This window comes from Lytechinus pictus, chromosome 3 (assembly GCF_037042905.1).
Source record: "Lytechinus pictus isolate F3 Inbred chromosome 3, Lp3.0, whole genome shotgun sequence".
NCBI lineage: Eukaryota > Metazoa > Echinodermata > Echinoidea > Temnopleuroida > Toxopneustidae > Lytechinus > Lytechinus pictus.
This window is the reverse complement of record NC_087247.1, coordinates 4826872-4845367: the sequence shown is the minus strand read 5'-3', so window position 1 is coordinate 4845367 and position 18496 is coordinate 4826872. Positions and strand designations below refer to the sequence as shown.

The following is an 18496-nucleotide window of genomic DNA, read 5'->3' as shown; positions in this document are numbered from 1 at the left end:
CAGGTCTACAACTTGTAGACTTGTCTACAAGTTTGCAGTTGGCAAAAACACAAAAATATTCTAAGTTATTTTTACTAAATTCTGTCGCCGAAGATTTTTTATTTATTTATGGTGTCAGAATGTGCTTGGGGTGGGGATGGGTGGGAGAGGGGGCAGGTTGGGGTTGCATCATTCCTGGTGCTCGCATTGTCTGACTAATGAGATATATAGTCCTGTTGTATTTTAAGTCCATGAAGATTATGCACCAAATTATCCCCTCGCACTTCAAGTTATTATTGTTTTATGTAGTGACATATGCTTTTTTCATGACTATATACTTAAAGTGATTGCCCCCTTTTAAGGCCTTAATAAAACATTTCCAGTCTCTGCTTACGTTCGCATTGGTGTGGACCGATATAGATACCGGGCTGGTGTTAAATCAACACCGGCGTTTTTGCAGTGCACGAATTCCTAAAGACAGTCCTTAAAATGTCCCTTTTTCTGATCTAATTACAACAAATTTTCAGCTCGCGCTTCGCGCTCGCACCCCTTAATTTGTGAAATAGTAAATTCCTACAAACAAGCCATAGAATGCCCCTCTTCAGGTCTAAATTTTAAACATTGTCAGCTCGCGCTTCTCGCCCGCAACATTTCATTATTTAGTGAAATACGTATCATGTTCATGATTACAATTATGACCACAAAAAGTGCTTCATGTACCAGAGTAATTTTAACAGAATCAGCAAGCGCTTGGCGCTCGCATTAGATGACTATGATGAGATACGTACGCACTTCATAAATTCCAAAAGATAGTCCTTAAAATGTCCCTTTTTAGGGTTAAGTTATACAAAAAAATTCAGCTCGCGCTTCGCGCTCGCATTGTTTGTTTTGTGAGACAGGTACGTATCATGATTACAAAACTTTGCTTATAATGTCCCTTTTTAGGACTGAATACATTTTCAGCTCGCGCTTCGCGCTCGCATTATTTGATCACTTAGATACATATCCGTTTAATGGCACAGTCCTTAAAATGTCTCTATTAGGTCAGTAAACATGGTAATTGAGCGCGCTTCGCGCGCCCACTTAATGACTCAAAAATTTTGCTGGTGCCCCCCCCCCCCCCCCATGCCGTGACCCAGGGTACGCCACTGTTAGCAGTAGCGCTCTTGAAATTTTAGTTGAGACATCTTGCACAGAAGGTCAATTAAAAATTAACAAATCTTTGATTTTGATATTATTAATGCATATAGGGTATATCATTATACTGCAAGTTAGCAACTACGGCACACTATAGCCTTTCTATTTTGATCCAAAATGTTTATTTTTATCTTTGTATAATTTACCTTAAAGTATTCACCAAATGCCACTAATTCAATTCTAAAAATTCAAAATCTTTTAGCATGTGATTATTGTAGGGGGGCACATCCCCCATCAGACTCCCCCTGTGCTCACGTTGGCGCTGTCACGCCAAATTTAGTTGGCAAATTTAGCTGGTACACCCCCCCCCAACAAAATGCTTCTGGCTACGGCCCTGGGTGCGGAATGTTCCATTGCGGCTTTAATTATGGGGGAAATAGCATCACGGAGGGATAAAATGTATACACAGATAATGTTTCAGCGTTGATTCGCAATATTTTGAGTCAATTTTAATGAATTATCGTTGTTTGAACATTTAAACATCATTATAAAATGAAAGAAATAAGCAAAACTTAATTTTCAGACTTAGCTATGCAGTGGTAAGCTAGGATGCACCCCTCGTATACATAATGGACCCGTCACGAGTGTAGGTTTGCTCTTCGGACATCACTATCACAAAGAAAATCTCCTCTGATTTGATGATAAAAGTGCCCTATTTCCTCATCTGATAGAAGAAGTTGTTACCATTCATTTCAGGGGGGCGGAAATTCTATCTGAATCAACGCTTGTCCTTGATACACATTTGTTTGTGAAAAAAGGGTATAATGCAAGGGAATTCTGCGTGTTATAAGGGTGCGCGCGTGCAGCGAGGACCTTCTGTCCGCTAGTTTTCCATATGTAATTGATTGCGCCCCCAAAATGTACATGCATCGGGTCGGGTCATGTCCGTGTTTTCCTGGTGTTCCGAGTCAATTTCTATTTTTAGCTTAGTTGTTTGCCCCGACTAGGCCGTCAGGCTATCCCTCGGGGCCCCAACCCCCCCCCCCCCCTAAAAAAATGAAATCAATAGAATTTAAAAAAAAATAAGCACATTAGATCTATGCCCTTTTAATGTTCTTGGGCGGTATTCTGAGGTAATTTTATCTTTAAAATATTTTATTTTATCTCTTAAAATGAAATTGGTATTCTGAGATGACATTTTATCTCTCAGATAAAATTTTGAATTTTATCTTGCATATAAATTTTATCTTGCGTATCTACAGATGATACGCAACAGAGGAGTGCCTGCGTAGACATACCCATCGCGTATCTGGCCATGCAACGCGGATGATGTGCTTGCGCCCATGTTACTTTGAAGAAAAAATAAAATAAACTTAAAAGAGGGTAGGGGCTGTTTTATCTCTGCGACGTTGCTTTTATCATTATTTCTTGGTGAATTAACTACAAATGTTGACATGAAAATTAAGAAAAATTATATATTTATTGAGAATAATACCTTAATGTTATTCCTGTACAATCAGGAAGTATTTCATAAAACTTTTCTTGACTAATATTGTCTTTGAAATGATGCTTGAAAAGATGTGATATAGACTTCGAAAAAAGATGAGAGTATTGTCATTTTTTTTAAAGAAATCTCTGTAAAGACGCGCAAGCGTATTTTGCAAGCGTATTTGAAGTCAATAAATTGACGCAATATCACTCCTTTGCCACACCTCCTGGCGGAATGGATTTTCATTGGTTGAGTGATATGAGAGAGCTATAAAAGCGCATTTTTAATTGGATATTGATTAAAAAATAGGTGTGTCTTACAGAGATAAAATGAAGATAAAATTGTTCTCAGAATACTAATTCGGAGAGATTTTAAGGGTATTTTATCTCACTGATTTTAACGGAGATAAAATATTTTATTTTATCTGAGATAAAATGGATCTCAGAATACCACCCCTTGTTTTTAAAGCTTTTTAGCCTTTATTCAGATCATAATATTACATACAGCAATATAACAAAGGAAAATAATAAACATCGTGATAAAAATTTTCAAACAAAAATTATCTTAACCCAAAGCAGTTAATTGAGCTGCACCCATAGAGATGTATACTACTACTAGTATACATCTCTATGGCTGCACCACAGCTGCTGGTGTTGCTGCCCTCTTCGTTCGTTACTCAGACAATTCACTGAGACCCCATGCGTTGATGTTGATGTTAGATACAACTTGCCGGGACAATTTGGTTAAGATCCACAGCAAATCTATCGTTTAAGCCCGGATTCTAAGAAAATAAATCAAATCAAGTTATAGACTCAAGTTGTAGGAGCAACTATGAAGATCGAGGAGGTAAAAAGTACAACGAAGACTCAAAGAATAGCGAGTCATACTCACGTGAAGGGCCTTGGACTTGATGACTCTGGAAATGCATCATCAAAAACAACTGCAGGTCTGATTGGTCAAGAAATGGCCAGAGAGGTTGGTAGATCGAAACATTAGATCGAAATAACGTTAGGCTAGCCAGGAGGCTCCTAGAGAGTAAAAATCATTTACTAATATATGCTTACCCTCCACGGAGCCAGGGATTCCTTCCCATTCATGTACGCGTGCCACCAAAAAACCAGAAACTTTCGCCCCAAGATTTCTACTTTCTAAATTTTCTAGCCATAAATCATGTATGTAGAGAGTACGGCCTACGGGATACAACTTCATTACCGACATTTCTACGCTATCGATTTCATTTTTAAACAAGAATTCATTAAGAAAACAAGAAAAGTATTGTGTAAAGACAGGGGAAACTTGCCGAGATGTTTACGCCGCCATCTTGTTTCTCGTTGTTTCTCTTCGCCAACGTTACCTTTAGGCCTATACCTTTATAGGCTAGGCCTATACCTTTATACCGCATCTACTGGAAAAATACAGTTGTTCCTGCAGCTGCAGTCAAGTTTCCAGGTCTATCTCGTTGTCTTCCTAGCTTGGATAAGTTCGAAAACTGAGTCTGTGCTATTTGTGCAATGTGCTGTGCCAATTAATGTATTGGAATGAAATAGGCACTATTCCCATGCGTGAACATAATGCCACGCAGACCAGAACTTGTCTAACTTTGTCTTGAAGCCATTGATTGTTGATGCTGTGATTACCTCAGTAGGCAAAGAGTTCCAGTCATTAACCACTCTAACACTGAAGGGGTTTTGTCTCACTGCCAGTCTACGCATGCATGCGTCTGTAACGTTGGCGAAGAACAATGCCAATGCATCCGTTACGTTGGCGAAGAACAATGTCTGAGAAACAAGATGGCGGCGTAATGCGTCCAAAATTTTGTCCGCTGACTTTAAAAATAAAAGTGGAATATTATAGGGAATAGGGGTCTAAAGACTAAGTAGTGCACTCACACTAACGTTAGTACAGTGCGAGGTCATATACTTATCTCGCACCAAGAACCGTGTTTGGCAGTGGATTTCTTACTGGCTGGTCACAACACACGACTTCTAAAGTTCTAGCCTTGATTTTTCTGTGAGTTGCGGCATGTAATGAACCCTTGAGTGGTCTAAGTGTTAACCACTTTTAAGTTACATGTAGTAACATCACATGTACATCTTTGGTTTTGCAAGATTAACTTAAATTTGTTGTCTTGATTTCAATTGCTCTTAGTAGATATGAAGGGTTTATTCATGTTTAGATGATACAAAGTTTATAAGTCTTTTTCTTTTGAGTCACATAAATAAAACTGTCAGTGTCACAAAAAAGAATCATCAATCATTTGTACATGTTTCAATGAAAGTGATTTGAAAAACAATAGTGATTTAAATCGCAATTTAAATCAACGTGATCTAAATCGGCCTACCCTGTAATAAGAAGCAAGACATAGTCCAGCGGGTCGTGTGGTCTAGTGGTTAGAGCATTGGACTCATAATCGCAAGGTTGTGACATGTGCACAACAACAAGGTTGTGAGTTTGAATCCTCACTCTGCTATTGTCTCCACTTTGATAAAAAGGCCCAAGAGTAATATCTGTCGTCTATAGGGTCAGCCACTATGACTGAATAACCTAGACGTAAAATGTTTCCTAGGTAATTGGTTATATACCAGCTTGGCGTTTACCAGCAAAAATTATGTTTGTACTAAAGTCTGTTTTACTTTTAATTTATCTTGCTCAATAACTTAAAGGAGAATGAAACCCTTGAAACCAGCTGAATCCATATCAAAGAGAAAAATGAAAGAAACATATTGTTGAAAGTTTGAGGAAGATTGAATGAATAATAAGAAAGTTATGAGCATTTGAATATTGAGATCACTAATGCCATGTAGACCCTCCCATTGGCAATGCGACCAAGATCTGTGATGTCACACACGTACAACTCCCTCATTACTTTCGTACTTATTTCACTTATATTCTCACTTTTATAGAGTCTATTAGAAGGTGAGGTGTTCTCTTTATGAGAGGACAAGTAAAGAGGTTTCACAACATTATATCATTGATGAATCGTTTGTCATATGATTAGAATGAGCAAAAAGAGATGTTTTGGGGTATATTTTCAGCGTCCAAAAGGGGAGAGTTGTTCATCTGTGACATCATAGATCTTGGTTGCATTGCCAATGGGAGGATCTCCATAGCATTAGTGACCTCGACATTCAAATGCTCATAACTCTTCTATTGCTAGTCCTATTTTACTCAAACTTTTGTTGATCTTATTCTTTGATTTTTCTGCTTTCACAAAAGCTAACTTGCTCCAAGAGTTTCATTCTCCTTTAAGTGATGGAATTGGCAAGTAAAGAGGAAAGAGGGCTTAGAAAATCAGAAATTTCCCTGGAACTATTTTAGTCACTCTATAAGAAAAGAATGGTTCACAAATTGACACACTCATCTGACACACTCATCTTAATAGACTGCATTCTAAGTCTCCACCTTTGCACAGGGTCTACATTTTGCATATTGATATTAACTTGTTTTTTTACAGGCTGCTGGTGTAGTTGTAGAGTTGATACGCTCCAAGAAGATGGCTGGCCGAGCCATCCTGCTAGCAGGGCCTCCTGGGACAGGAAAGACGGCTCTAGCCCTTGCCATCGCCCAGGAGCTTGGCAACAAGGTACCCTTCTGCCCCATGGTTGGAAGCGAGGTCTTCTCATCAGAGATTAAAAAGACAGAGGTGCTGATGGAGAACTTCAGAAGGGCAATAGGTAAATAGATAAATCCCAAATGTGACAAATTTGTTGTTTAGATTTTTGGTTTTCTCTATTGGGATCAACTTTGGGAACGGAAATAGAACTAATAATAATAATAATAATAGGCTTTTATAAAGCGCCATCTATCTAGAAATATTCTATTCCGAGGCGCATTGTTATTATTATTATAACTAGCAAGATGTAGGGGAGACCGGGGTTAGTTGGAACATGGGGTAAGTTGAAACATTGTAATTTTCTTTAACGTCTTTAAATAAATTTCTGCAATACTGCCCTCAAGTTATTGTCATTATCAACGGCCATCCACCATATTACAGGCAACACATGTGCAACAAGCCTGGTGAAGTTAGAAACAAATTTTTGTTTTTTGACCTTCTGAGTAAATTTTTTCTCGTTCAGAAATGTTTGATTATCTCAGAGAAGTTTACAGATCAAGTTGGCCAGTTTAGGGGTATAATAGACACTTATACCAAGCTACAAAATGAGGTTATTAATATGCCATGGTGAAGTCCCTTTTTTGTGCTGTAAGCTTATAAACGTCAAATGAGCCTCCGGGGTTAGTTGGAACAAAATTGAAGGGGCTAGTTGGAACATGTTCCAACTTACCCCAAACATAATTATGAATGAAAATATTGGATATGAGAAAAAAAAAAAGTATTTCACACTCTTCTGAACATGTATTGTATACCATGCTTGTTTTGTTTATCAGTTAGGTCTGAGTGTGCATCTAAGGCCTATTGTAGGCACCTAATGCAATGTTAACCCTTATCAAAGGGGGGGGGTCAATTTGATCCCCCCTCAAGAAATTTTGTCACTACGCCGTCGCACGAATTTTTTTTATTACACTGCTAGCTGACTTTTTACTTTCAAGTCTTGCGCATCATTTGAGACCAAATTTGTGATGCCTGTGTTTCAAAATTACGCAACAAATTGTATGTGCATGTTCGGACCCAAAATTGTTCAAAAAGGTGATTCCATGTACAAGGTCAATGCAAATTGCGTTTTTCAACCAAAAGTCATAAATGTATGATTATTTTTTACTTTTGCTGGTTCAAATAGATTAATTTTATGCTATTTATGATCGCAAAAGACTCCTGACAAAGTCCATCGGAAAAAACAAAGTTCGAAAAAACAAAAAATACATAAGAAATTATATTTTTTGCATTTTTTGGTGGATATTTGTTATAAATGTGAAAATTGATACTCTCACCAAAAATTCTACTAGCTTAATAAATAGAGTTTAAGGCAAAAACATACAAAAGAAACAAATTTCTGGAAAATTGTATATGCTTATTTGCATATATTAATTATGAAAAAAATAAAAACAATCAATTTTTGTCTCATAAATTTGATGCAGAAGTACATGAAATTGCTGATAGTACACTTAATTGCATGTAAACTCAAACGCACCCAAATATGCGGAATTCTACTACACAGTCTGCTTGCGTGAGTGGCTGTATAATAGAAAACATAAAGTTCAACGAATTCACACTTTAATATTTTGAACTTGAATAAGATAAAGCAAATAGGCTAAAACCATGTAATATTACAGTTTTAAGTAGTTTTAGTATAATTCTTAATTGACCATGCAGTGTTCCAACTTACCCCATACCATGTTCCAACTTACCCCGATATGGGGGTAAGTTGGAACGTTTGCGATAGTCTTGTTCAAGGTGGATTTTTTCAGTAACCATAATAGAGTTAAAAATTTTATGGGGTACATTTGAAGCCCTGAGATATATGCTTCAAGCTGATATATTTATTGTTTCTCGAATAAAATCTATTTGGATTTTACAGCCATTTTTGTCAAAAATGTTCCAACTAACCCCGGTCTCCCCTACTTCTTGTTCTGGTTCTTGTTCTGGTGGGCTACTGCATAAACTCCTCAACTGGGATGTACATGTAGCCTGCAGATTGCTCGATCTAGGAAATGTGGCTCTTGAAATGGCTTTGCCCATGTGGTAAATTTTGTAAATTAACTTTAAAAACTGTACATTGATGGATAGACCAAAAGCTTCAGTCTCTGTTATTTTGGTTGTTCCGCTGAACTACGTTGAACTACGTTGGCTCCTTTCTTTGTTAAATAGATCCCCAGAAACGATGGTTATTCCTGTCTAATTGATGGATAAGAATTTAAGAAGTTTTAGATACGATCAATGCATGTCCTTGGAAAAATGATTGATCATTCCTCTAAAAAAGTGTACTTATGCATTTAGAGATGATATTGTTATATTATATAAATTATGTTATATTAGTGATACATACAAAGGAGTTCTGCATATTTGAACTGTGCTACCTAGTACTTAATGCCTCAGATGTTTCTTACCGGTAATCATTAAGTTTGCATCAGGTAAGAGGATGATAAGTAGTGGAAATCAAATGAATGCTACTTCCCCTTCTTCCAAAAAGTGGTAACTGTACTGTAATTCTTTTTTTTATTGCATAACCATGTTTTTGATAAAGGTGTTACTTTTTCTTTTTTTATCAGGCCTTCGTATAAAGGAAGGGAAGGAAGTGTATGAGGGTGAAATCACAGAATTGACCCCTTGTGAAACAGAAAATCCCATGGGAGGTAAGATTCAATGTTTCTTTCAAATATTCAACTTATACACCCCTGACCTATTTAAATCAGCAAATAGCCATTTGGTCTGCACCCACTTTGTTTACCTTCCGTTTGGCCTCATCCCACGTGGTTTAATCCTAGTTTACCTTCAACCAGTTTGTCTACTAAGTCTAATTACCATTAATGCATTTACCATTTTGGCATGATGGTGGTCTAACACTTGGTCTATATGATTAAACAATTTGACAAATTGCATTATATAGCTGGATTTATAAAGTACTTTTTTTCCTGACGATACAAAGCGCTGCTATTATCACCCCGTCTTTAACTCGAGCTACCATCACCGGCGCCTAGTGCATGCAAGGAATTCATCCTGCTGGGTACCCATTCACCTCACCTGGGTCGAGTGCAGCATGTTATGGATAAATTTCTTGCTGAAGGAAAACACGCCATGGTTAGGGTCCGAACCCACGACCATCTGTTTGGAAGGTGAAAGTCAGAACCACTACCTCACATAGAGTTGAAATTAGACCATTTTAGCATTAGACTAGGTGACAGACTAAGTGTCGGTTAGACCAAACAGTAATCAGACCAAAATGATAGTAGAATAACGGGGTGTTGAAAGAAATATGCAATTGATTGCAAGTCGATTTCAGGTCCCAAATCAAACAAAAACCATGTATGTCATTGCACATTTGTAATTGAGTGATGGTCTGATTCTTGTACAAATAAATTGATTTGCACAAGACAATGTTGATCTATGGTGGTGTTGGGCGATCTAAGGATTATGCTATTTGATACCCGTAGACTTAAATCAGGTAAATGAGGAGGTTTGTATATTTTCAGAGTCAAAGGTAAGCTGGCATGTATTGGAGAGGCAAGGATGGGGGCCTCTGTGCTTGGTTAAAAACAGATTTACAGGGATGTGTTCACTGAAACTGGATTTGCAATTTCTCCTAATCATCGGCTCTGCACACTTAAATGTGTAGATAACAAATAGCTAATTTTGTCCAAACTAGTGCTGTGATCTGATGTACTTATTTTTCATCAATGATGCATTTTTCCCCCCTCTATCTAGGGGATCTAGATGTACCTATATCTTATAGATTCACGTATTGGCTTCATACAGTCTGATGATAACAAAGCAAATCAGAAAGTTAATACTTTTTTTACCAATCTAATGTTTTTTTCCAAGTTACTCAAATTTTTGATGTCCTATGTCTTCTTCAGGAGTGAAAGGGGATCTACCTTACATAGAAGTACTTTACTGACCGTCATCCGTTTAAAATATTGATGTGCAAATGATTTACAAAAGGGAGTATGAGGAAAGACTTCATTCTTAGAAACAAATGATACCAGTATGATGTCCTCATGCTTCGTAGGGGTATTGACCAACACTGATTACAACTTTATTCTCTTTTCTCATAATTTCTGTTTTGGACCACTGATTAAAATTTCTTGATGCCCTAGCTTTTATTCTCATCACACATTTCGGAATACCGATAACTGATTTAACATTTGTTTTTCAAGTGTGTGCTCTCGTCACCTCACATTTATGCCCAGATATATCTTTTTTTATAATGAAAGAGAGCAAAGTTGGCTCAGTCAGTATAAAAGCATCTGCCTGTCAAACCAAAGGTCGTGGGTTTGAGTCCATCCCAGGCGGATGACTGAAGCCTGAATTGTGTGTAAACGTCCCTCCCCTGTTCCATAGATGCAGGCTATTTAACAGTGGAAAACACTCCATCCCTCGGATAGGACATTAAATGTAGGCCCCTTGTAGAGGAGAGTTACCACCTCTGCATGTTAAGAACCCACTGCACTATTCATATAAGAGTAGGGGGAAGTTATATCAAGAGGAAAGACCTGCGGATCATAGTGATTCAGTTTGTTTTTCGCCTCCCAGGCACAGGTGACGCCAAACTAAAAATGATGATGATAATGAAAATGACCCTGTTTGTATTTTGCTTGTAGGTTATGGGAAGACAGTGAGTCATGTGATCATTGGTCTGAAGACAGCTAAGGGTACCAAGCAGCTCAAACTAGACCCTTCCATCTATGAGAGTCTGCAGAAAGAGAAGGTTGAAGTGGGAGATGTGATCTACATCGAAGCTAACAGTGGTGCAGTCAAGGTATGTCTCACAGGGCAGTTTGGTGGAGATTTTGATTGTGAATTATGATAATTTTCTGTTACTGTTAGTGCAGGCGCTGATGAAAGGACAGTGACTTTTCATTTAAGTCCAGCATGAAAAATATTGCTATCGGGATGCGTCCCAAGCTGGTAAGCCAGCTGAATCCAGACTGGGCAATTAAATTGCCCTTAATTATCCCAGCCAGCTGGGGCCAGCTTGCGATGTATGCTTGAACCCAAGTTCTTAATTGGTCCATCCTCCCCAGCCTTTTTTACTAGGCTGGCTGCAGCCAGATGGGGGAGGCCGCGACCGGCGCATACAAGAGATGACCTGCTGGCTGCTTCCAACTGATAAAATCAAGAAAATGATGGCAGGGCGGACTAGAGCCGCTGGCTGCTGGCGAAACTTTTTACCAGTAAATCATTTTGGGAAAATAGGTTTGGTTCTTTACTGCTTATGCAAAATTTCATTGAATTGACCGTTGTAAATGAGAATCCATGTTTTTTGTTGTGAACATTTTCTCTAACAAAATGGAATTTCCATTTTGGATCAAGTTTGAAATGGAATAACCAGATTTCAGAAATGAAAAAAAAAAAACACATTTTCTTTCAACAGAAAAAGCCCTGTACCTATTCTTGGTTTTTGTGTTAGTGTTGATGAATGTGCTAGTCTTAGGAATGGTAGCGTTAGTACATTTAGATTATGTAATAATTTGGAATCAAGGTTTAGAAAACGGAATATTTTCATGTACAATAGCCCAGTGAGCACTGAGCGATGGCTGCATGTTGGTGCCACTGAAATTGGTTTTCTATGAATGTTTGCTCTTTCAGAGGCAAGGTAGATCAGACACATATGCAACAGAGTTTGATCTGGAAGCGGAAGAGTACGTCCCACTGCCAAAGGGAGACGTTCATAAAAAGAAAGAGGTCATCCAAGATGTTACACTCCACGACCTTGATATTGCCAATGCAAGACCACAGGTATGTCGAGATTCACTATTGCCTCTCAATTCGTTGGCATTCATCTGAACCGTTGTTCTAGTCGGTTTTGGGTAGACATACCCATTTTGTGATTTTTGAAGAAAATGAATGATTTTTTTGTACTTCCTGAAATATGACAAGATTTTCAAATGCAAGGGCAGATAATTCTTGTACAAAATGAACTTTGTTTTCATTGAAACATGTACTTTGTAGCAAAGCCAGGCCTTAAATTTCAATATTTTTATGGCAAGTTCACTTTTAAATATGACACACTTTTATATAACAGCAAACAAATTTAGATACAGATTAAAGTTCAAAACTTAAAAAAAAAATCTATTGCCAATGAGAGGGGCATTGAGGCCAGTCAATAAGACATCCAAGGCCATGAGCTTGGATTGTCTTTGATTAAAATAAGCCCTGTGACTGTGTGCACTTAATAATAATTACATGTACCCATTCAGCAAAATGTCAAATCTGCCTGTATTGACATTGGACATAAAAGAGTGATGCAACTGTTTGGTTGAATGTATGCATCACAAGTGCACCTGGCAGTGTTGTATTGTGATAGACCTCTCAAACAGAAATAACAAGCATGCCAGTTGTGGTAATGATCTCAAAATGAGTTCAAACAAAATCCAATAAAATGACCACCCTAGTGTTTGTATATAAAATATATGAGCCAAATGGCTCTGGAAAAAAATGTGTAATCGCTGAGAATCGAGCAAAATAAGCATAGAATTCCATAAAATGTTGGAGGGGGGGATTTCCAAGCAATCCCATATGTTTCTTTTATCAGTTTTCAGCTAAGATTTCATGATTTCCCAACTTAGTTTATTGCAATGTAACAGATCTAGACCTATGATGATATGGTGGCAATTGACCTTGATTTAAAAGACTTTCTCATGAAATAATTGTATGCTGCACCTACTTTCTTTTTCCTTTAAGTCTTGATTTATAACAAATACAGAGATGTGACATTTAAGAAGAGATCTTAGGCATTCCTGTTAGGTACTTTTCAAGAAATAAGTTTCTCGGAAAGCAGTCCGTCTGTGAAGTTTACCAACTTGGCCATTAAAAAATCATATGTACTAAAATTGCCAAAGTCCATTGCCCCTCAAGTTCTGGTTTGCCCGATTAAATATGAAAAATAAAAGCAGATAAGCCCATTGATGAAATTTAATTGATACAGTATTCTTGGTACTTCATTCTTAGGGAGGTCAAGATATCTTGTCCATGATGGGCCAGCTGATGAAACCAAAGAAGACGGAGATCACTGACAAGCTACGGAAGGAAATCAACAAGGTCGTCAACAAGTACATCGACCAGGGCGTTGCAGAGCTGGTACCCGGCGTACTCTTTATCGATGAGGTACACATGCTGGACATTGAGTGCTTCACGTATCTTCACAGAGCCCTGGAATCCACTCTTGCTCCCATCGTTATATTCGCTACCAACAGGGGAAAATGCACGATAAGGTGAGTTGGTGACACGACATTTGCTCTGGCGACAATTGCTTAGGGCTTTATTTGTCTTAAGAAATAGTGTTAGGGTAAGGGTTGCAATAGGGTTTTATTTTAGGTTTAGGTCAAGGTTTAGGATAGGGTATAGTGTTAAATCCAGGGTTGAAGTGGGTCATTCCATTACGATTAGTATGTGAAATTTACAGCGGAGCAATTGTCGCCGGAGCAAATGTTATGAAACCAGTGAGTCTTGAGCAGGGACTTTCTTGGAAGGATCACTGTGATAAAGTTTATAGATTGTGGGTTTCTTTACATCGTGAACAGTTACATTCTTAAAATATGGACCGTGTGATAAAACCTCATGAGAGCCAAATAAAAGGTAGCTATAGCGTTACCACCTTAGAGGTAATCCCCATTTACAAGGTTTTACTGGATTTATCATGCAGAATAAAGGAACAATGTGTAATTTGTTACCTCTGTACATTTCAATGAAGTATGATTCATTTGATGGTATCAAGATTTGTGTGTTTTAGGGCTACTTAGGGAGTGATATTGCCCAATTAAATTTATGCAACCTAATAGGGAGTTGACTGTTTTAGTTTGTCAATGTCATCAGTGTATTATTTCTTGGAGATATTGCCATGATGTGTTGGCGTGTCGTGGTCTAGTGGTTCTGACTCTCGCGTTACAAACAGAGGGTTGTAGGTTCGAATCCTAGCCATGGCGTGTTTTCCCTCAGCAAGAAATTTATCCACGCTGTGCTGCACTCAACCCAGGTGAGGTGAATGGGTACCCGGTAGAATTAATTCCTTGAATGCACGAGCGCTGAAAGGCAGCTCGAGCTAAAGCTGGGGTAATAATAATAACAATATGCCTCGGAATGGATTGTTTCTAGAAAGATGGTGCTATACAAATGCGTATTAGGACACAGTTGGGGGTGTTGTTTGGTCTATTTCTCAGATTGTCTAACTCTTATTTAGTCTACTGTCCAAATGGTCCAATATCCACTTTGTATACTTTTTCACCCTTTGTCAAATGAAAATTTGACTCGTAAACAGTTCACCAGGTGTTAGACAAAGTGGGTCATAAACGAAGTGGACCATTATAAATGGAAATTAGACCAAATGGTTCATAGACAAACTGGTTGTAGACAAAATGGGATTAGATCATCTGGGACAAGAACCAATGGGAAACTGTAGGAGAAGTGGGTGTAGACCAAGTGGCAAATTATCTGTGTGTGGTATGTTACATATGTTTGTTGTGACATTTTGATTTCAGAGGTACAGAGGATGTGATGTCCCCCCACGGTATACCCCTTGATCTCCTGGATAGGGTGATGATCATCAGGACCCTTCCATACTCGCAGGAGGAAATGATGCAGGTAATTCAGTCGTTTCATCACCATTTTTCCTCCGACAAGTTATCAGATCTGACAACTTTCCTTGCTTTTGATTGGTTAAGTAGCACTGTTACAATGGTAACATCCAGTGGCTTCACCTGGATTGGGTATGGGTTAGGGCGGTCCGTGGACTACAGTTATTTGGTTAACTTTGCCCAATGCCTGGCAGCTCATCCAGATGAGTCCAGTGTTTAATTATTTTTGTGTTACTGTATTATGATTGTGTTATTGTAGCAATTATTTTTTATCAATGTATTTGACTTGATTAATATCCTGCCAAATAAAAAAATTATAACAAATCCTATCATGAAACCCTTACCTTTTTAATACATTGGACTGTTTTTATGACTTTCTTCCTAAATAGCATGGAAAGAATTTGATAGCTCTCTATGACTATTTCCATCTTTCCCTCAAATTCTGTTCATCTTTTAAAATATTTCACATCAACCACTATAGATTCTGCAGATCCGAGCCCAGACAGAGAGTCTCCAGATTGAAGAGGATTCCCTCAAAATGCTTGCTGAAATTGGCACCAAGACAACATTAAGGTTAGGAGGTGTTGGTTTTGTGCCAGTTTTTACATCAGCATTGAAATTTTTATAAGACTGCTTTGGGACAAATCGCACTTGGTGCTGTGCTATTAATAATGTTATTGGGACCATCTTGGTAAACTCAGATTAGGTGAACATTGGAGCTATGGAAAGCAATGTAAATATTGTGCTTCCGAAACCAACAACAGCACCAACACTGAACTTGAAATCTCTGTGAAGAGGAAGCATTCTCGAAAGTCCTAGTGACTTCGACTTATGTGAGGTTTTGAATTTGACATGTGATCTGCCCTTTGAGTTTTAACCCTTACAACTGATAAACTATGTTCGTGCAGATGTCTTTATCATTTGTAAGATACTCAATAATTTTAAAATAATAATTGATTTTTGTCTCGCCTGCATAGCAGAGCGAGACTGTAGGCACCGCTTTTGCGACGGCGACAGCAGCGTCAAAATTGAAATCTTAACCAAGGTTAAGTTTTTGAAATTTGCCATAAGGGCAATCAAGTAGTACTGATCATCTTGCATGAGTTTTATGTCACATGATTAAGGTCAAAGATCATTTAGGGTCATTGACTATGTTTTGGGTATCAACACTGAAATCTTATCCATGGATAAGTTTGTGAAATGTCATCATAACTTTGAAAGTAGATGGATCTACTCCATGAAATTCAAACATAAGGCTAATCAAGTATCACTGATTGTTTTGCATGAGTTTCTGGTCCCATTATCAAAGTTAAAGGTCATTTAGGGTCAATGAACATGGTATTTCATTAAATGAAGTTTGGTTTTCTTTTTTTCAAACAAAAATTATTCATCTTAGTTGTTTTAAAGTCAGCAATGCTTCTAAACTGAATCGCGTAATGCAGGCAAGACTGCCAGAGGCGTTCCACTTGTTAATTTCAAACAAGTTTTTGTTTTATTTACTCATGATTGATCCTTCAGATATGCAGTCCAGCTTCTGACACCGTCAAGTCTTCTGGCTCGTATCAACGGAAAGGACAGCATAGGTGAAGATGAAATCAATGAGATTAACGAGCTCTTCTACGACGCAAAGTCATCAGCCAAGATCCTGGCAGCCGCAGGTGACAAGTACATGAAGTAATCCATTTCGATCTGATTTGATTTCCGAATGAGGCAATTCCATAAAAGGAACGACCTTTTTCATACATCCGACTCCCATTTTTCTCTTTGTTCACCTGAACTGTCCAAGTGATAATCCTTTGTGACCTTTATGAATTTTCATATCAATGAGAGTAAACTGAGACCGGTGATTTCAGGAAGAATGAACATATCAGGGGGTCGGATGTTAATATTTCATGGAATTGTCCCTCCAATAATTTCTTCTGTTTTTTTATTGAATTTTTCCCCGTTTAGATTAGTAATCTTCTACATTCTGTTGTGTATCACATCAGTGCCCAGTTTCATAAAAATTTGTTATCAATTGCTATTTATAAGCTACTTTGTCAAGGATCAATGATGTAATTGATAACAAAGTTTATGAAACAGTGGACCATTTCCTTCAGCACTTCATAAGTTGTGCCGGACTTTGTAGCTGATGCAACACCTAAGACCTTGTTCCAGTTCTGTATCAAGTCACTGGTAACTTATCAGTAGCTTTATGAAACACAATCCTGGGCCCTGTCTTACAAAGAGTTACGATTGATCCAATCAATCGTAACTCTATAGAAATCCATTAGTGCCCTAATTTTTTCTACAGGAAATTAACAAAAAAATGTCCTTTGTAAACAAAGGAGAACCACCAAATTGTCAAGAAATCAATGAATTCATGGATATACATTCATATCTAGAAAATCTTTTGAACGAACATGCATTTTATATGTTGACTTTGCTGGCTTTCCATAGTTGCAGTTGATTGGATCAATCGCAACTCTTTGTAAGACGGGCCCCTGGGCCCGTTGCATAAAACTTACCATAATAGGAACTTTGCCTTCAAATGGTAACATGCATGTGATCCTTGATTCTGATTGACTGTTAATCAGCATTACCATGGTAATGGTAACTTTTATGCAACAGGAACCTGGGCTGTTCTTCAATAAACTGTGCATATACGTATTACGTGACTTGAACGATGGAGTTAGAGAAAATTATTTGAAATACAGATATAATTTACTACAATTTTCTGGGAAAGTTTTCAGCAATAACAACAACTGGGAATTGATGATGCCATTGTGAAATCATAAGTGACTTGTAAAATGCACAATATAATGAATTCCAATCCTACTGGCATGGAATTGAACATAACATTGATGGTAATGTTACCATCAATGGTAGCTTCCATAGAAACCATTGGTTGTTTTCATTAGCTGGTATCACCAGTGATAGCAGTCTTATCGCTGATAGGCTTAATGCAAATGCTATGAGGTATACAATGTGACATGAGATCAGAGTAGAAACAACATACACTATAATCTAATGCATGTCCAAGAATGTGATGCTATATATTGATATGTTTGTTTGGAAAATATTAATATGTATTGCCTTCAATACTCTCAGAGTTGCACATTTCAGCCAGGTTACGAATGAGGAGGGTTTTGTGAGAATGCCGAATACAACAAAATAAGATGAAGGAATTATTGTGACTGTTCTCAAATGATCAGTAATATCTGAAGAGAAACTTCAATGTGGTTGCTATCTAATATCTCAGTGTGCAGTTTTTGATATATTTTCTTGTGGGGATCATACAGACTACTAAAGAAAAGTAATGTCTTACATTGGTGGCAAAATTTCAACAACAAAAAAACACCTTTTATTCATGTTTGTATCAAGATATAAACAGAAACAGTACTTGTTGACATCGGAACCGTCATTCCCCATCTTATTCCTTTCTTTGTCACTTGAACGTTTCCATTTTTTTTTTTCATTTGAGTTTTTTTCTGTCACATGATTGTTTTTATAGTGTGTATTATAATGTAAATTGCAAAAAAAATGTTGATGAAATACATTTTGTATGAAAAAGAGCGAGTTGTGTGAGTTATGAAAAGTGTAATTTTCTTTCTTTTTTTCAATAAAAGGATACTTTTACCATATATGTTTCCCAAAGCCATTTTGTTCAGTAAGTGTTCTTTGGAAGAATTGTATTTGTGTGTTTTATATGCATCAATATACAAA

At 37.5% G+C, this 18496-nt stretch overlaps 1 protein-coding gene across 1 annotated transcript; it reads left to right on the top strand.

Annotated features, from left to right (window-relative positions):
- Window positions 1–3276: 3276 nt before the first annotated feature.
- Window positions 3277–18414, top strand: LOC129257957 (ruvB-like 1). Its single transcript, XM_054896407.2, has 9 exons — window positions 3277–3580; window positions 6060–6279; window positions 8771–8854; window positions 10820–10977; window positions 11808–11957; window positions 13170–13432; window positions 14696–14798; window positions 15273–15364; window positions 16310–18414. Exons 1-9 carry the CDS (start codon window positions 3437–3439, stop codon window positions 16467–16469), a joined length of 1374 nt encoding a protein of 457 aa, XP_054752382.2. The 5' UTR covers window positions 3277–3436; the 3' UTR covers window positions 16470–18414.
- The last annotated feature ends 82 nt before the right edge of the window (window positions 18415–18496 follow it).

Coding starts and splice junctions, on each gene's coding strand:
- LOC129257957 (XM_054896407.2), top strand. CDS start 3,437: ATGAAGATCGAGGAGGTAAAAAGTACAACGAAGACTCAAAGAATAGCG. Junction 6,280..8,770: donor GAACTTCAGAAGGGCAATAG/GTAAATAGATAA, acceptor TTTTTTTATCAG/GCCTTCGTATAAAGGAAGGG. Junction 14,799..15,272: donor CGCAGGAGGAAATGATGCAG/GTAATTCAGTCG, acceptor CAACCACTATAG/ATTCTGCAGATCCGAGCCCA.